The sequence below is a fragment of the Panonychus citri genome, unplaced genomic scaffold, assembly GCF_014898815.1.
Source record: "Panonychus citri isolate SS breed McGregor unplaced genomic scaffold, ASM1489881v1 Contig00135, whole genome shotgun sequence".
NCBI classification, from domain to species: domain Eukaryota; kingdom Metazoa; phylum Arthropoda; class Arachnida; order Trombidiformes; family Tetranychidae; genus Panonychus; species Panonychus citri.
In genome coordinates, this window is record NW_026515540.1 from 385173 (window position 1) to 406388 (window position 21216).

The 21216-nt window shown below is 29.8% G+C and overlaps 2 protein-coding genes across 3 annotated transcripts; both read right to left on the reverse strand.

Moving 5' to 3' along the window:
- Positions 1-114: 114 nt before the first annotated feature.
- On the reverse strand, positions 115-4566 carry LOC128392134 (beta-1,3-galactosyltransferase 5-like). The gene is made up of 2 exons (XM_053352121.1): positions 4194-4566; positions 115-3174 (listed from the first exon to the last, which is right to left on the reverse strand). Exon 2 carries the CDS (start codon positions 2745-2747, stop codon positions 1503-1505), a length of 1245 nt encoding a protein of 414 aa, XP_053208096.1. The 5' UTR covers positions 2748-3174; positions 4194-4566; the 3' UTR covers positions 115-1502.
- An 8524-nt stretch (positions 4567-13090) lies between these two features.
- LOC128391745 (vam6/Vps39-like protein) lies at positions 13091-21202 on the reverse strand. Of its 2 annotated transcripts, XM_053351692.1 has the most exons (6): positions 20902-21201; positions 20581-20808; positions 18246-20179; positions 15095-15501; positions 14605-14670; positions 13091-14044 (listed from the first exon to the last, which is right to left on the reverse strand). In XM_053351692.1, coding segments are annotated over exons 1-6 (2781 nt in total). In that variant the 5' UTR covers positions 21047-21201; the 3' UTR covers positions 13091-14043. The 2 variants fall into 2 exon arrangements, with proteins under 2 accessions (XP_053207667.1, XP_053207666.1); XM_053351691.1 differs by lacking the exon at positions 13091-14044 and having other exon boundaries at positions 14075-14670; positions 20902-21202.
- Between the last annotated feature and the right edge of the window lie 14 nt (positions 21203-21216).

The window sequence follows — 21216 nt, forward strand, 5'->3', positions numbered from 1 at the left end:
ATTAATTACAGTTGATATAAATACAATATTAAAATGGTAGAAATTGCTTTTTACAAGCTCAGGTGAATTTGTAATCATCAATGAGAGAGACAATTAACAATCAACACGCGAATGTTTAAGTTTACAAAGTTGAATATAATCTGTAAAAAAGGACCAGGTAAATATGACAGGTAAGAGTCAAGTGAAAATTTAAAATTAAATCTTTTTTTGATTGTCCTGCATTGTAAATCAACGGGTAATCTTTTTTATATATAACAATATAAATTTTAAATTAACAAGTAACAATTTATATATATAAAATATTTATATAGATGTAAAGTCAACATAATTAACAAGTTAATTCAATTGTGATGACAGTTGATGGTTAATGATGATAATTTACTCTTTTATCATGATCATCTTGAAGCTGGTGAATAATAAGATGATACTTTTGCAATGAATGAGTATCAGATTGCAAAGCCAAACCATTGACAAGTGAGTGGAGGATGAAACTGTTGTTGATGATGATGATGAAAAGTTTCCTGTTCTTGTTAATCCAATTGTTATCACTTGAAAAGATCAACTTTTAAGAAATTCATTCATATCATGATCTTGAAGTAATTCAAGTTATTTGTTAATTATATTTTCGCCATCGTCTTAATCCTCCTTCTTGTCTTCTTCTTTTATCATGGAACCTTTTGTTCCAAGATCTTTACTTTGATTCCTCTCTCTCTCTTGACAATAATTGTTTCCATTTCATCAACAATTATTGTTCATCTTGATTGTAATTGTCTTTTCTTTCTATTAAAACAAAAGAGACCAGAAGAATAAGATGAATGTAGACACACGTTAACGCCATATCATGTAATAGGTATACAGTGGATTTTGTTTACTTCAGCTCCTTTCATTTGTTTCTTTGTTAATAAACCACTTCCATAGAGATAAAAGGTCTCATAATGAGTGTGAATATTGTTTTTATCATCATGAATCCATGAGAGAGTCTTTATATCAGAGACATTTGAAAAACAATAAAAAATCAACAATAGTCAACAATCAAATTTAACACACTGCACCCAAAGGGGTTAACTGGTCCGTGAAGGAGAGAGAGAGAGAGAGACTTCAGAGTTGTACCAAAAGAGTTGAGAAACAATAAGATGAATTAGATAGACGATTTTTTTATAGTTTCGCTTTGCAAGAGAAAATCATCTCCATGTTTACAGGGGCAATTCAATTCATCATCGATTATGTTTCTTTGCATCTTTGTTATCGTTGCAAATTCCCATGTACCATGTAACCACATCATTTGAACACAATTTTCATCCGATAAAATTAACCATTGAAACAAATTCAGAGTCCAGATTATTATTAATCATCTGGGGATCGTTGCTGATCTTCATTGTCATTCTGTTGTGTTTGGTTGGAGACTTGGGAATGGAGATGATCAAAATTCATAAATCAATGAGTTGATTATGATTGATTTGTATTGTGGTGGTCATAATTTTCCTTTTTGATTCTTTTTCAAATCAAGAAATTAAGTATTTACTCGTTTTTTCCCACAGTTTAATCATGAATGATTCCCAATCGGAAACATCACCAATATCCCCAATAATGTATGGGGAGGGTCGACGATCTGAAGTTGATTTTAACCATTTTCTCAGGTCATTTGGATCGTAAGTAAATTTAAAGTTAATTGGTTGATGGCGAATAGGTAAATGAGCGACCAGAATTCCAGTGATAAATAAATCATCAATCCATAGGAAAGGTTTTATCGATGGTGAAATATTGTAAAGATCTTGAATTACATCGGGTGTTATAAAATATCCAATTCCGGAACAGTAAGCAGGTAAAACATCAAAGGGATACTCTTTATGGGTCAGTTTCCATTTACCTTTTCTTTTAACGGAAACTCCTTCTGGGAACATGGAGCAGCTAATTATTCCCATGGGTGATGAGGAAACACCGTTATTATTATTATTATTATTATTGTTACCAGTTGTCGGTGGAGGATGAAATGTTGTCCGAAGGAAACTGACCACTCGGAAAATGTCAACATAAGCATCATCATCAATTTTCATGATAAATTTTGCTTCACGACAAAAGGTTAACACCCATTTGTAACCCATTAAATGTTTATAAGTTAAATTGGCATAGGTATCGGCAAAATTACCCTGAACCAGGTCACCAAATTGTGCCGATTCGGTGTCAATTACTGATTGAAGGGAAGACGAATTAGTAACACCAAGAAGAAAGATCACTTTTATTCCGAGAAGATGTTGAACACGACGAGAAGCCCAAGTAGATCGGATAATCCGTCTTTTGTCAAAATTAAATGGAGCAGAATGAACAAAAGCTAACAAATTAATTTCATCTGAAAATGATGATGATGGAAGATCGTCTGAAGTTGTTGACTGATTAAAAGATGATGTTGATGGTAAACATTTGGTTGAACAATTTTTGATAAAAGTAAAATTATCCATATCTAATAAGTGAGATACACTATCCCTGTAAGGTTTATCTCCATCAATCTGATAAGATGAACGTTGAAATAATCTCATTGGTTTATATGGATTGATTAACTTTCTATGTTTATCATTAATTGTAATGAATGAATTATTTGACTGGTAAATAACAGGTTGATTAACATCTTCAGGTTGACCAGAATGATCGTTAATTTCATTTTCAAGTGTCACTTTACTATAGAAATAAACAAATGTTAAGCTAATTGTTGTGATCATCAAAGGATAATATCGACGAGCCCAACGGTTCATTATCGATTTAATCAATAACCACCAAGGATAATTTGATAAGTGGTTGAGAAGATGATGATGATGATTTAACAGAAATCAACATTTGGGTCAAAAGGGTAAAATCATCAACTTCAAGATATGGTCAGTTGAATAGTGGACAAGACGGTAAACACGTTAAACATTGTCATTATGATGATAAACAATTTAAATGGCAACACAATGTAACTTTATCAGCATCAAAATCATTCCCATCATCAGGTAAACAATTTTATAATTGTTGCTGTTGTACACACGGTGGTGGTGGTGGTGGTGGTGGAGTGGAAAATTAATGTAACAGTGAAACATTAAATATGAGATAACGGTTTACTCCGGAAGGATCATCATCATCATCATAATTAACATTACGAGGACGGTACCAAGTTACCAAAATGATATAAAAACCCGTTTTCTAGAAAGAGAAAAGAAAGAGAAAAAAATTAAATTATGATGAGAAATGAAGTTGTGGGAGAGAGAGAGAGAGGAGGTTAAGGGAAAATGATTGGAAGATAACAGTTAAAACAGTGATGATATTTGAGCGTGCAGACCATTGGATCTTGAGGTCACTCAGTTACACCGAGTGAGTGAGAGAGAGAGAGAGAAAAGTGAGCAACCACAATCATATTATTTTTCTTTTCATCTTTATAATTCCTAATTCCTAATAACTTTATATCTTTTTTCATAAGAAAAACTGTTTTCTCATTTAAGAAGAAACTGTTACTCGTATTTCAAAGTCAGAAGATAATGAAAAGATTAAGGGGGAAAAGGAAGATGAGTCAAGGAAGTAGAAGAAGAAGATGAGAAGAAAAATATGTATTCATTATTAGCATGATTACTCATTATTTGGAAAATTAGCTAAGCTTTTTTCTATCATCTTTCTCGTCGGCCATTGTTGACCGCAAGAGAAAAACCGGGAGAAGGTGTCAGAAGATGAAGATGATGATATAATAATTTCCATTTTCTAAAATGAATAGAATTGAATTCTTTTTAGAATTTTTTTCTTATTTGTGGAAATCGGAAAAGAGAGAGAGAGAGATAATTGCAATCCAATGAAAAGTAATCAAATTCTGGAAAAAGATCACGTTTATGTCTAAAAGAACGCCAATTACTGGGGGTTCACCTGACTGACCTCTAAAAACACATAACAATAGAAAGAGTTGAATGTGTAATCAACCCAATTAAAGATAATTACATCATATTGAATATCAAAAATGGTTGTTAATTGTAACACACATTTGGATGACAGATATTTTCAGGTGAATATCAAATGGAATCAATTATTACACATCAAATCATCACCAGAAGAGATCATCAAAATAACAATAAATCACAAAGAGACATTTGAATAGGAGAAAACAAAACAGAAGAGAAAACAAAAATCGGAGAATAGAACAAACAAAAGAGAATAGAACATTAAAAAAAAAGACTTACCTTTGATATATAAAGAACGTAAAAAAAAGGTGATTAATTTACTGACAAACAGATTTATTGATTAATTAGCAAACCGGTGTCTGAACAATTAACATGGACAAATCACTAATAACCAGTAATTGATTCACTTGCTAATCAATTCAAATCAATTTAATCCAAAAGAAACATTGAGTAACCAATACAAGTAAATGACACAAAATGAAAAGGTCACAAAGAGATAAACAAAATGTCACCAAACAAAAGAAACCCTACCAATCGAACGTAACAATTCATCTATTTTTGGAACAATTAAAAAAATAACTTAATTCTAATCACAATTAAGACCAAACTTCTAATGTTTGTCATGAAAAGTTGAAGAGCAACTAAATCATAAGAAACTTCAACTAAGAAAATCAAGAAAATGAACGCGGGAGAAAAAAAGAACGACACCTATCGGAGAGAAGAAGAAACTTTTCGTTGAGATTTTTCGTCGAAATTTTTGATTAGTCCAATTGGATTATTCGATTTATCGTTTTCGAGTTGACATAATTACGACAAGAAATGATGACCAGTTTGTGAAATGAAAGAAAAATTCGTAAACAAGTAATTAGATTTGTCTTATATATTCAATGATTGAAGTTGGAAAGTTTCTTCTTGATTGTTGATTGAAAATTCAACTGATTAAAGTTTTCAACAATCAAGTTAAATGGTTGATTCTTAATTGTGAACATTATTGAAATGTAAATGAATTCGAGAAAATCTTAATCTATGTTAGAACTTTTTTTTTCTATTCGAGCTCAAGAATACATGTAATGTTTATCGCTAATAACTAATTACAATCGAGTCAACAATTAATAACAAGCTTTTGATTTGTGAGAATAAATCATGATTAGATTAATTGTATTGATGAAGTTTGATTTTAATTAAAAGGGAAAAGTGATGAAGATTAAAAAAAATAGTTAATTGTGTTCACAACAATCAAAGGAAAACAATTGGGGAAAAAAAGTTTGATTATCACAATGACGACAATATAATTTACACAATGAGAAAACAATTAGATTTGGATTAACAATAACAATTAAAATGATAAATAATAATCATACAAGTGGAACAATTAACTTGATCGGTTCAATGAATCCTGATGTTGACCAATTGTTTATAAACAACAATTAGTAAATTGTTGCCTGATAATAACGATGATAATGATTACAACATTTAAATCAATTGCCGATTTAAATTATTAATATTATTGATCAAACTATTAATAAAAACGTGATTGATTAAATTGAATAGACAAACACAATCAAATTAAATCAATCAATTGAATTAGTTATACATGATTTCATTTTTAAACCATGTTAATCAAATCAATTACTATACAATTATTAAATTGTTACATTGGCGATGAAACCAGTTTACAATTAGCCATTAGTAAATTGTGAAAAATCAATCAAGTTACATATTAAATTTGATTGTTGGTTAATCTAATTTTGTATTTTCATCCCAAAGTAAATTAAAAACTTTTTTTTTCATTAATTAAATTAAATGTTGTATCAATGTAACACTATTGATCATTGTACTAATCAAATTGTTAACCAAAAGCCTTACAATTAACTTGATATTAAATTTTATCATTATCATTATGAGGCTTAATTGTAGTGGTTGATTATAATTAAATGTTAATCATTGATTTACGTGTTGTTTATATTAATACAGTTTCATCATTTGATTGTTAAAGTTAATCACATTGAAAGTTATTAATTAAATGTTAATCAGATTGTTGTAATTGATGGATGGGAAAAAAACAAGTTAATTATTAATCAATCTAATTGTGAATTGCGTCACAATTAATGCAAGAGAAAAGTTAGTAAATCTAATTGAAACATTGTAATTAACAATCAAAGTTAATTGAAAAGTCAATTGAATCTGCTCATCATTATAATCTGTAATTGTGTAATCAGTTTTCACGTTGATCATTAAAACAATCAACTGATTGTGAATCATTTGATATCTGTTATTCAATAGTTAACACAATACAATCAACAGCAATTAGTTAATCATTGATAAAGTGACGAAAGGAATAATATTCAACAATTATGATTAGTAAATTGTGAGATGAAAATAGTTTTGTTTTTTCATCTTCAAGGGTCACCAGTTAAACTAAATTGCTACAAGATTAACTTTCTAATGATTGGCAATCAATCAATGACTTTAGCTCAACAATTAACTGATCAACATTTGCGACATGAAAATGTTTACATGGACACTGGGTTGTTGACATTGTCTATAGACAATGTCAATATATTGAACTTTTTGATTGTCTAACTTTTTTTTGCTATTAAATCAACTGTTGATTTGATTTACTACTTCCTAGTAATTTGTTACTTGACAATCATGATGATACTTGATCATCGCCATCAACTAATTGTCATGATAACATTTTTGTTCAGTACTAACAGTAGTCACAATCGATTGATTTTTCTTGATTAAATTTTTTTTTCTCGATTAACAAAAAAAAACTTTCAATCTCTTTCATTCTGATCCATTCTGAACTTATCAGAATGATAATATCTCATGGATTAATCTTATCAGATGAGTAAACAGTTATGATTCACTTGAATGATTTATTAACTGGACATACAATTATAATCAAATCAATATTTGACCAGAGATATTATTATTATTATTATTATTATTGATACAATTTATTAATAGTGTAAGGATCAGTGTTCAATGATATGAAATATTACATGATAACTATGAACAGAATATGATTAGCTGGAAATCACATTAGATATGATTAAAATGTGATTCCAAATGATAATTAATCATAATAGATTACAAGTTAATCTCAAAGGTAGTTTAATCTGATCAGATTATCACAATTTAGATACAATTTGTAACTAAATTATCATGAATCTTGTGAAATTTCAGGTTCTGGGAAAAGTTTAAAGACTCATGATATCAGAGGGAAAACTTGAATTTCAATGAAAACAAATGATGGAAAAGTATTTGAATAACTTATACTCAATACTCAAGGAGAAAAATAATAATATCATTAATCAAGAAATTAACTGTAACAATCAACAAGAGAAAATCATTTAATTTCATCCTGAGCATACATAAAGAAAGACAAATGAAGACAAATGATGCAAAAAAAAAGTTTCGCAGGTCAATTGACCTTTTAAGAAGCGGATACCAAACAAGATGATGGTCATTCTTGTTGACTACTGACCATCAGTTTAGATGGAAAAACAAACAACAGTTTCATCTGATTAAAATCAGAGTTTTTTTTATAATCAACATCAACAATATAACAGAAATGTCAATGAACGTTTAAGTTTTTTTTTCTTTACAATTTAAGCTCAATCAAGTTTACGCTCATTGTAAAAGTTATCGTAGCGAAACAAAAAAGTGAATGTTAAACTAAATTAAGATGATGACAATTAAAGTTGATCATCATTTACTTATCCATTCAGTAAGTGTCACCGGAATGGTGATTTTACTTACAACATACTGACCATGATGATTGAAGACCACAGTCAACAAATTGGTTACCCTTTAATTAACTCGTGTTGATTAATTACTATGATTCTTAAAACTTTTACCAACTTTTTAAATTGTCCAGTAATTGAAGGTTTGGTACAAAAATGATGAAATTGTTGTAATGAATTAATACAAATTGTTGACAGTCAAAAAAAGTTAGTAATTAATATCAGTTTCCAAGCAATTAACAATAGCAAGTATTGAAATTAAACCTTGGCAAGTTAACAATCAAACTTGCAACTATTGATATTTAATTTCAATCCAATCAAACAAATGTATTATTAAATTTTTCATGATACCATCATCAGGATAATGTAATTAAATTTGATTGCTATGTTTTTTTTAGTATATCAATGGTGATACTATTGATAATGGTCATCGGTTTAGCTATTGTTGACCATATGAAAAGGGTTTGGTATTGTTGTTGTTGCAAAAAGCTTATTGTAATACCTTATTAATTGAATGGTTTAGTTAATATTATTAATGGTCAGAAATAAGTTGAAAATGATCATTTTAAATTCAACAATTTAACCTTAAAAATGTTGCGAGGTGATAACAATGGTCAACAATAGACAATGGTCATCGTAAGGTGATAACAATAATAATAGGCTTTTCCCCATTTCCACCCAAACAACAAGGTAGAAACTGTCAAAAGATATAATTTAAAATCTCATCATGGGCTGATGAAAGTTCTGGTCATTAAAGATATCATATTACCCTGAATATGATCACCAGTATGTGTCCACTCACATAAACATCATTATTATAATTGAAATTAAAGATGACCATAAGTAACCTGATAAGTTATAACCTTAAAGGTAACGAAATTTAATATTTAACTTGAGGAAAACAAATCTAATACAATCTAACAAGGATTATATTCACCAATAGATTATAATTGAATATTGTAATCCAATATCACTAATCCATTAGGTTGATCAGTTTAATTGGAATTAATTTTCTTCCAAAAGAAAAATTATCATCAATATCTATTTATATTATGGTTAACCTATGCAACTGAATTAATATCATCCACTAATTTTAATGGATTCCAGGTAAATAGTCACAATTAAAGGAGACACAGGTAAAAGCTTTAAAATTCAATTTAATTGCATTTAAAATCATCAAATTGATAATGAGACTGATAACTTGTTGATATTATCATTTATTGGCTTGCAAATGATTTAAGTTGATTGTAAAAGTTAAATGGACTCATAACTGATCACCATAGGGATTGGAACCAGTTTTTTGTTTGGTTGTTTTTTGATTCGCCTGTAGTTTTGCAAATTACTTGTCATCTTTGTTACCTGTCTGTTGATTGTAATGATTACAGGTAACCTGATGAATTCTTAATTGCTTTGATAATAATCAGCAATTACAATTACCAATCACTAGCACCTTTAACCTTAAATTGTGACGTTGATTGTTAAGATATGAGAGAGAGAGATAATTATTACAAAGCAACTGTAGCATCTTCACTCATCAATTAAAATACAATTAGTATTCATTTAATTATCAAAATGATGATGACTTAATCATTTACCTGATTAGTATTTGATTTCTTTGTTTTTAATCCACCGGCGTAATTAAACTTTAATTGTTTCCACTGGATTTTCAGTTTGTTAATTATCAGTTTTAATCTTTTAAAAGTAAGAACAAGTTTTTCTTGTTTAGTTGTTATATCCAATGGTCAGTTTTTTTATATACTCTAACTGACCATTTTTCTTTGATTAACTTGTTGATTTAATCTTAACAATGTCTCATGAATGATAATAAGAGTAACAATTAACTTTTTCGCACCAATCTCCAATCAACTATTGAACAGTAACAATTGAACACAATGAGAGTAAAGTGACCGCTAAGGTTACATTGTAATGGTCAGTTATTATTACACCTTATTCATCATTCAAGGTGAATATGATAGTTATCATTCAATTTAAAAGGATCAATGGGATCATCATTCTCACCTTTTCATCCCTTTGTCCAGAACTTTTATTTTTTTTTTCTTTCCACAAAAGAAAATGGAAAATTAATCTTTCGTATTAACAATTGACCTTAACATGTATCATCCATCTACCTGTTAATCCAACTTATAGTAATCTCATCATCTTTCATCAATCACCTTTGCTGCTTCACAATCAACTTCCTCTTCCTTCATCAAACAAATAGATGAAAACATTAACCGTTACCCAATTGATGATAAACTATTTCATAATATTTTCAATTCATGTGCCAAAGATGCTGATTAGACTGTTGAGATTGATATTCTCGTTCTGATTCAGCTAATTTCAGATGAATGAAAATCAATGTGAACAAAAAAAACAAACACATAACCATCGTAATCACTTACACACATTTACAATTGAGTATTGGTTGTGTTAAGATGTTGAATATTAGCTAATTACTATCATTTAGTAGCAATTAACTTTGTCTCTATTACGTTTGGATAATTAGCTGGTAACTCATTCATTTTTTTTTTCGTATGTTCACTCAATCGTTAGTAAAGTGCTAGAACTACTAGAGAGAGAGAGAAAAAGTTTTCACTCAAAATTCATCAAATATTCCCACCATTTCTAATTTCATCAGTGACTTATTTCCTTGATTATTATGGTTGTTCAATCTCCTCTGAAGTTTTTACTTACCGATGGCCTTATACTCACCTAACTAGTTACTTGAGGGTGAAAATGATCATGGGAATTTAAATTAGAGACAATTGGTCAAAGTTATCATCAAGTAAATAAACTCACAGGTAAACTTAATTACCATGTAGTTGGTACATTAGTCACCCCGAAAAAAGTAACAAATATTCAGGTATCCAAGTGAAAAGAGTAACAATTTAGTAAGATAATTAAATGGTAATCATAGTAATGAAACAAATCCATTGATTGGACTAGTAATTACTGAGTAAACAAAGATATAATTTTCAGAGATTTATGTATCGCATCATCATCAGGATGAGGATGTTGATGTTGATAATAGTGACAATTTAACAGAGAGAGAGAGAGAGAGAGAGAGAGAGAGAGAGAGAGAGAGACAAAAATTAAGATGAAGAGGGAAAAGTTTACAGGTAAATGATGATGATGAGCTTGTTTTGTGTGTGTTCAACTTCATCAAGCGTAAAAATAATTGCATAACCTTTGAGTTTGTGATTCCAACTAACTACTGATGAAATTTCCCCTTTAACCTTAAATATCAACACGATGATAACTTCCCCTTACAGGTAACATTGTCTTATCAAGTGACTAAAATATCACAGGTAAAACTACCAACAGGTATCCGAGTGAATTTATCTCCAACCATGTGAATGTCCTCATCATCTTTAATATATGATAACAAAAAGTGATCATGTTAACAATTGACTGAGCAAAATGATAATAACTGAATTTTGATCAATTTGATTGGTAAATTTTTTTGCTTCTTCAACACAATTGATTATCATAATCATTTTCCCAAGTAATCAACAACAACAACAGTAAATCAACGGTAACATATTATGACAGAGTATTGAACTTATCACCTTACTGATGATGATCATCATCATCATGTAAGAATAATGGTTGAGTGAGATGAGAGAGAGAAAAAAAAATTGGTACAAGAGAAAAAAAAAGTTCTAATGATAAGAAAAAAATGATAGTTCGAAATGATGAGAATAACAAAATTGATGAAGATATTTTCTAACTAATGAGTTTACCTGAGTTGATGTTATTCAGATTCCCATGAAAATCATTATCATGTTTGACCCCTTGAATAGGAAATCTCAGTTAACTGTAAACATTGTTTACTCTTAATGTAATAACTGATGAAAATCTCATTACCATGAATATTGAGCTTCCTGAAGTGGATTTTCATTGAATTTTGTGATGAATTTTTTCAATTTTTTACTCAAATTTATTATGATTCTCATTCTGAGAGCGGCCAAAAAACTCATAAATTGTGACAATTAACTTTAATCATCTTCATTGAACTTAACACACACACACAGTGAGATGTTAATTATAATCAAGTTAAATCACCATGAATAATTGGACGCAACTAATTTAAATTGTTTGCTATTTAAATCATCAATTTGATTCAGTTAATCTATTGATTGGATTAATTCTTCAGACAATTAGTAAATTGTAGTTTTACTTGTTGATTTTTACTTTTTTAACATCGCTAATTGTTTCAGCCCTTTAGTCACGTTGGTTGATTAGCATTAGAATTAACAATCTTATAGTTTTTTTCTGGTTCCATGATAAAGAATCATGATTGGCATGAACACTGAGAATAAATTAATTTTTTATTTGTTTGGTTGATCATTTGATTGTTTAATCTGTAATTTGATCATTCAGGTGAAGGTTAATTGCTCTAGAAAATAAATTGTCTCATTGTTAACAATTTAAATGCTTCATTTGTATCATGATTACATGGTAAACATATTGGTGCATATTAATGTTAACAATCAAGACTATGAACTTTAATAGTAACAATTAAAACATTTCCAATAGTAAGAAATTGAAAATTAGATCAACTTTAATTGTGATGACTAACCAACGATACAAAATTTTCATTTCAATCTATTATTTTAATTCATTTGAAAAACTGACAATTAAACTGATTGATTGATTGCTGAACCATTGATCAATTTAATCTGAATTGAATTTGACTTCGGTAAACTTTGACTCGAAAACTATGTGATTGTAAAATGAGATTGACTTTTAAGTTAATTGTTACAATGATCAATATCTAATTACAATCAATAATCATGAGACCTTTGATTGTAAGATGAGTGTGTAGTTGCAACACTGAACTTTTTTCAGAACTTTTTTACCCTGGCACTGAATAGCTCTGAATACAGGGTGATGGTGATAGATACAAACTCTAGGCAATTTATGAGACTCTAAATTAATATATTTTACAAACAATTAGCGTGATTATTAATGAAAAGGTTTCAACCTTGAAAGTTTTGCAGTTCAATTCAGACAGCACCATGTTAATCATTATTATCCCATGAATGATGATGAAAGTAATTGTATCATTTACTTTCATTATCATTACAATATAAATAGTTAATAATAATTAGTTAACAGCTCAAGTGAAAAAATATTCAACAATTTCATCACATGTTAATATCATCTTCATGATGGTTAATGATGAAATTCATTCATCAACAGAATCCACAATTTTAAGGTGATTGGCTCAACAATCTACTTGTGAACAATTTAATAGCATGGTAACAATTAAGTCTTTTCATTTAATGAAGATATTAAATTCATGTGAAAACATGGGAATCACAATTAAATTCAATTCTTTGGTTTTTTTCCTTATTCTTTCTCGCTGATTGTTACATGAGGACAATTAAGATGAAATCATGGTGAAAACAGACAATTGAATTTATTGTTGGTGTATTTTCATTTTCAAATGATGATTTAATTAGTAATATATAATTTGTGAAGTTAATTACATTTGATTAGGAGACGATTTGCAAAAAATCACAATTGTTTCATAGCAATGAAAATTCAACAATAATAATAATCAAAATATTAGCAAAACAATTAAGTGTAAAGGATTAGTTGTGACTTGAGGTTAATTTGGTTCTATCACAATTTAACATTGTAGCAGTTAATCAAACGAAAGATAATTAGTATAATTAGTTAAATTGATTGGATCAATTGAGCAAAATTATATCACCATCTCAATGGTATCAAAAAAAAACAAAATACAAGAGAATTGATCAAAAGTCAATAATAATTAATTGATAAGCAATCGATAATTAGAATCACTAAAATATAGACAATTAGAATTGAATTTGTTCAGGTAGCATGATAATCAACAAGATGCCCTTAGGACTAGAAAACAAAGAGTACAAGAAAGATTCTAGCTGAGGAAGATGATCAATTTGATTGGGAAAATAGAAAGAGGAATTAGTTAATTAGCATTGATTGTTAGTAATCAACAAGAAATCAGTGAATATCAATGTTGATTGTTGATCATGCAAGTGAGTGAAGTTAAAATCAGTAATCCAACAATATCTCAATGTTTTTGTGTCCTATTAACTTGGAAAGTTATTGATAATTACTTAATCATTGATGATTGTCTTGTTGTGTTGCTGGTCTTAATTTCCGTTTCCTCTGTTAGATTTACTTTGGCTTTGAGTCAAAAAAAGAGATGATGATGGTAACGATGATAATATTGATGATTGGATGACAAAGATGGAGATGAGCTGATGATGATAGACATTTACATAGGATGGATGAAGATGCAGTTGAAAAATTGATGATAATCATTAACCATAAATCATGTGATGAAATGTTTCCCATTGAGAGTAGTGAGAATGAAAAAGTTTTCTGAATGAAGATAAAGAGATGAAGGAAAAATTTTCATCATCAAGAAAATCATTTCAATGTCATTTGTAAATTGGATTTACAACGAAAACAACATCATATTAGTAGATTAGATTACGTTGTGTAGGTGGTGGTGGTAGTGGATTAGAGGATTAGTGAAACAGTGATCAGCTTCAAGATGTAAACAATATAATCATCATCATTATATAATCAATCATTTGCTGTTCCCATAATTAGACCTGCACATTTTTTTCACCAATTGAAAGTTTTATATAAAACTAATAACAATAATTAATCATCAGTTAATTATCTATTCTGATTGGCATAATCAGTTCAGCGGTTATCAATGAACTAAATTAATCTTAGCCTGAAATAAATCATTTCAAATGTGATGACGATATTAAAACATTTCCATGAATAAAACATGATCCTAGTAACGATTATAGTTGATTGTTAGTAATTATATATTCTTTATATAAGGAAAATATTTCGAGTTTTGGTTAATTAGTCAATTGTTGGGTTAGTTTTTCTTTAAATGGTATTGATTAATTGTTGAGAGTTACCATAGAGCTCGACGATCTTTACAAGAATAATGGACCAGGTCACCATTAGGATAACGTAGAAAGGCACTAAAGAAGGAGAAGAGAAAAGGAAGAATAAGAAAGTGATAAAATATGATTATTATCATCAAAGTTCCCCTGAAATTCAATTCAATTGATAAATCATAGCATCGATACTCATCCAGTTTCATATATCAATAGCAAATTCAGCTTACAACTGTACTCATTTTACATGAATGAAAAATATATGAGAAAATGTTCCTCATGATTGAGTACAGATTCAGGGCATTAATTATAATCATTAGAAGATAATATCTCTATTTCCATATAATACAAATTGTTTTCTTATTCTAATTGATGAATTATTTATGTTAATTGAACATAAATGTGATAACATAAAGTAATTTCAATGTTAAATAATGATCATTTGATGTAAATTAGTTCACACAAATTGGTTAGATTATCATGTAATTGATGTAAATTGAATACACACCTAGTTCCAATACGTTTTTGACATTCTTTACATTTATCTGAATCTTCAACGATAATTTTGTACTCTTGGTGTAATTTAAGTCTTGCTTGTTGGACGGCCAAATGTTGTGATAACAATAGATTACGGTACATAAGGCCATCGTGACGATCCTTAATTAAGTGCATAGTAACGGTTTCGAGGAAAGATTTAATTGATATAATGTTTATGGTTGAAGGAAGGCTGAGAAGAGCACGAATTGGATCAATTTTGGTTGCATGGATTTTCAATAATCTCAGAGCTTCAATGATATTTTCTTGATAATTTTCATCGGTAATCTCATGATGCCAGGAAGATATTGATGAGGTTGAAGTGGTTACCGATGATTCCGAAGGTTGGTTCACATAAAGATTCAATAATATAAGAAATACCTGTAACAAGAAAGATGATTAGCAAATTTATCAGGTAAAAGTTGAGAAAAATTTCCATACGAATGAGTTAATCTCTAAGGGTGTGAATTTCATATCCACTTCCGTGTAAATCAATGAAATATACACACGGTGGGTTTTCTTGTTGTTATTTGATTGTAATAATTACTACACAACAAGATGAGTAAGATGATAAGAGAAAAAGTTTCTCAATCTCTAGGAATTTGGGAAAAACTCACACACATACAAATCTTAGGATGATGAAAGAAGATTTGAAAGGAATAAGATAATAATAAAACTTATCGTGAGTATTTCATCAATTTATTGAGCCTCATCATTCATCATACAGAGGAAAGAGATAAAAATGATGAAGATAATGATGATGAAATAGATGGGTGCAATAGACAGGGTTCAGGTCAAGGTTAAAAAAGTGAATCGTGAGTAGGAAAGTTTCATGATAATGATTATCTACTTGAATGTTTCAGAATTTGAGAAAAAAAGTTCTCTCTCGCTCTTTGAAAATATATACTGAATTTACAATTGAAATGAAGATGAACTTCAGATGAAAGTGATAGATATTGATGATAACTGTCGTTGAAACAATTAAGTATAAGATTAAATCAATAATACCATGTTTGATTAGCCAATTACAATGGTGAATCGTGGGGAGGGCAAGTTTATCAATAATATACATTAGGTATAAATCTGCAGGTTGAAAGCTATGGATGTGAATTATAATTGATGCGAAAATGATATTAACCTGATAATCATGACAATTCAATAGCAGTGATGGCGATTGAAGTTTCAACTATAGGTTAATTGTTGATTCAAAAACATTAATGATAATTTTCATCATCATCATTAAGAATTACCTTCCTATGATATGATTAGATGTATAATAATCTTGATAATGAATATAAAATCGTTTCAGTGACTCTGTTTTTTTTGTGAATGATTTCAATAGATTAAAATTGTTCATCAAGCTCATAGTTAAGACTCAATGATATCTTGATAACAAAAAAATAGCATTTATAGTTTGCTGCCTAAGGGTAAGAATAATGATCATTTGCATGATTAGAGATAATATCTACTATTGAGATTAAATTATTAACAAGAAAATGGAAGCTATAACATAGAAACCTTGAAAAAGGAAAATAATCACGATGATAAATAGCAATTAGAGAAAGAGAAAGAAAGAGAGAGAGAGAGAGTAAGCGAGTGAGTGAGTGAGAGTGAAAAATTTAACAATTTCAAGTGTTTACGAACGAGATATAATCTTACTCTCTTACCTGAGAGACATCAGATTAGTTCAGATTAACCAATCTACTGGGGATGATGATAGTGATTCAGATAAATCAAAAGATTAAGGATTATGTAAGTTGGTGAAAAATTCAAGGATAACTAATTATTAATCTGAAAGGTATTACTACTCGTTGAAAAAGGACAATAACGTGAACGGTATTCAAGTAAAAAATAAATACATTGTAATGACCGTGAAGATGAAAGTAGACAACTGATAAAGATGATGATCAAGATAAGCTAAAAAAAGAGTGATGAAGATAAACATTTACTCTCTCTCTCTCTATCTTTCAATCTCACAGTTGATCATCTGAAAACTCCCAATAACAAATAATCAGGCAAAAACTATGCTGGTCTAAATTGCAATAAACATTGAGAATCTTTGAGAAGCATGAAGACTTTCAGATCCTTATTCAGATTCATTAATGGTGCGGGATGTAAATTCAGAAAAAAAGGAAATATCATAAAGGTAAAGGTAGATGGAGGGTAGCAAAAGGTTGAAAGCCTCTTAATTAGCATCTTCCATGTCAATAAAAATCATCCCATCTCACGCTTAGACAAGAAGATGATCAGGTAAATGATGATAGAGAAAGCGAAAGATACACACACAGTAGATACACATATTAACATGATAACAAGGTGGGCTAACTGAGGTAAAGAAGATAAAGATTAGCATGAAAATTTTTTTTCTTCTTCTTCATTCTTATCCATATTATTTTCCGATAAGAGAAAAAAAGTTCAAATTCTCAATTGAACATGAATAACTTCAAGGTATGTAAATGGTTTATCTATTTTCATTTCTGTGGTTCTCTTGCATCTAATCTGCATCATTGATTAGGTTAATCACTGATGAGATGCTGACAGAGATCATGATTCGGAATAAAATATTCAACAGAAAAAAAAACACTGAAACTCAGTATTTTTCCATATATTTTTTAACTTCATTTTTCCGTCATCATCATCAGATAATAGTGAAGAAGAAGAGAAAAAAATTTCTAATCTTAAATCTGTCAACTCACTTTGAGATGTTATTGTGAATTGATGTTGATGACTTTCTGAGTCTCTACACTTTGGTGAAACAAAAAAATCTCTTCCTTTTAAAAAGCAACAGGGAGAAACAGTTAGCAAAATAAACTGTCCATCACTTTGTGAGTATCTATCTGTTTTTTTTTCCTTCCAACCCAAACCTGCATCACTTGTTTCTACCTGTAACTTTTGACTTTGACTCTTAATTGGTAAAATTTATGAGTAAGATTCAAATTACAGGGTTGACTGAAGGTTAATCTTTGCAGTGAGCAATTTATTTGACAATGTCAATGGCATTTGATTAGTTGTAGTGCTGATTGTTGATCAGAGTCTATACTCAGTAATTTTTGTCTGCTCAATATGATCAATTGACAAGGTGTGAATCGGAAGTTGCTAATGATTAAGAAATCGGTGAAACTTACATCTCTATTGTTGGGATTATCTTTGCTGTAGACTTTGATACAATATTGTTCCGCTTTATTATAATCTCTTAAGTAAAGAGCATAGATGGACAGAGCATCTTTATGGTGACCCATTTTACCGGAAACTATGGCTCGTTCTTCCCAAAGTTCATCGTTAAGTAAAAATATTGATAGAGTTTCAGTTGAGTAAAAGTCTGAAGTTTCAAGAAAAGTGAGCAATTTTTTCCTAATCAATCCAAGATCACCAGGTTCTTGACCAGCAGGTAAAGGTAACTGTCCCTCTGGAAGGGAAACTATATATTCTTCACGTAAAAATTTAACCTTTTCTCGGTATTTGTTTGCAAGAATATTATGAAATGTTGGTGTTCTATCCTTCCAAATTGATATTATATGTTCCAGGTAAGGGATTATAAGTTCAGGGCAAATTTTTTGTAAATATTCAAGAACAGCGTCACGAGGAAGTGTTTCCGTTTCTGCAATATCTTCACTGAAAATACGTAATCCGTCCAATGGATGATCTTTCAATACCCATTCAGCATATTCAAAAATAAGAGACAAATTAGATTCACCAAGATGCTGAAGATACTGAATTGTCCTTTCGTGACCAGGTAACGATGAATTTGGTTGTTTAGCTTGGATAAATAGTAAATCTAATGCTTTCCTATGTAAACCTCGGGTTTGATAAAAAATAATTAAATCGCCATATTTGTGATATCTTTTTAGCCAAGTTTCACTTTCTTGTAGGTGACAATGATTATCAGGTAAACGGACCAATGAAGAGACCAAACCATCATTTGTTTGTAAATAACATTTGAGTAAAGTTGTATCAACAATTTCCAACAATTTATCACGAGATTTGAGATACTGTTTAAAAGATGGAGATGAATTTACTGATGATGATTCACAATTAGCTGATTGATTGTTTGATTTATTAACATTGTTAGTATAACTGGAAATTGATGATATGGTCTCACTTTCTTCACTAAGTTTTTGAAGTTTTTTCCTAACTTCTAATAGATAATCAATTAGGGCAAAAATTCCAGCTTCAATATCGGCTCCTTTAAAGACTGGTGGTTCATGGGGATATTCAAGTTCATTGCGAAAATCTTCCGGTAAAAATCCTGGAAAAAATCCAATCACAAGAGATGGATGAGTTTCGAGTTTAAGAAATAGATCCATTGCTTTAACGAACTCCTTTTTACAGAAATAATCAAATGCTTGAAGATTTTCAATCTGACCAATGATCATTTCTTTTCGTTTAATTGATTCCGGTGCATCTGATTCAAAATCGGGCGATATGTTGACTAATTGCTTGGCGAGGTCGAACTCTTTACTTTGGATTAGTTGTGATGTTTGTTGATCAATGGGTCGAGCAACTAAACAGTATAAATCTTTGTTCGAGCAGACAAAAAGGATTCCTTTCTTGTCCACACAACGGATAAGATGTTTGAGTTTTCCCGTTGCTCCGCTGGTCAGTTCATCGATTCGCTGAATGGATAAACGAGGTTGAGCTGTTCTAATCTCGACAACATTATTTGGTAAAAGAGCTATCAGGTAGGGAGAATCTTCAACTAATCCAAGTGGACAATCAGACCAGATAACGGGACATTTGAGGATTGATTTTGCATCTTGTTCGAGGAAAAATGTTTTCTCATCAATTCCAACGGCAAAACGATCACCCTCTAAGGAGGTTAGTAAAGGTTCAGGATATTTTCCTAAGGGAAAAAGTTCAGTTTTTTCACCAGAAACTGAGATCATACAGTATTCATTACGAAAGCCAACACATAGTGACTCTGAACACCAGGCAATTGCTTTTGGTGTATCAGGAACATTAATATCTGGAGCCAATTCCAAGAATTTATCATTTTTCCAATAAAAAAACATCAATTTCCTCTTGACAACGACACACATTCTCAAAGTGTATTGAATATCACCTAAAAGAAAAATAAAAAAATCCAAATGAATAAGAAGCGAAATGACCAAAAGCTATTGTACAATGTAAACAAAGTAATATGATTCATGGATATAGAGTGGAAAATATGAACATTAATCAAGATCAAAATTTCATTATTTTGACAAGATGCTTGTCACCAGGATGAAAAACACCCTACACATCATATGACAATCAAAAGACTAGAAGCGCAACAATAATGGGATAAGTTGGAAATGGATTAATGGATAGAAAAAGAGTTAATAATGTAAAGAAATTGAAAATTTCATCATTCTAATAATATCCTGAGAAAATGTGGATTTTCTTTCCATGAAAGCTTAAGAATAGAAAAGAAAATAACTTTTGAATCCATGAAGCAAGAGAAAAGTTAAAATATAAACTGACCAGTTAGGGTTTGACATTTGAGTACATTTAAGACAAAAAGTGTTGCTCCTTTAGTCTTATGGAGACTGGTTAGCAAAGGTGAGACCACTTTATCTAGATCATGAACATTAACCAGATTATCGTAAAGACTGATGATCAGATGAAATTCAGGAACTCCAGCAACCTGAATGATTGGTTTCTTAGAGAAAGCTTTGTTTGCTCTTAACAGGTGAACATCAAACTTTAACTCTAATTTTTTCATAAAATTAAGAGGGAAAAGAAACATAACAACAATAAGATATTAGACTCATAAAATGAAACCACACAAAATTAACTAATTACCTTTAGTAGGCTTAAGAATTAACTTAAACAACAATAGGTTACCCTGTTTGGTTCCGACAAGTAGATGATCACCATAAGCGTGCATACACTCAATGTCCAAGGGATAGTTTTTAAGGATCGAAGTAGTCCTGTAAATCTCCAACATATCACTTAAAAACCCCAAAAAAATTCTAAAAAAACAATAGAAAAAATTGAACAAATAAAAACAAAAAAGAATAGAAAACAAATTAATTAACAAAGGAATAAATTTTCTTAATGAATCATTTTTTTCTCAATCAAAACAATGAAAAATTTTCTTTTGTTTATAAATCAAAA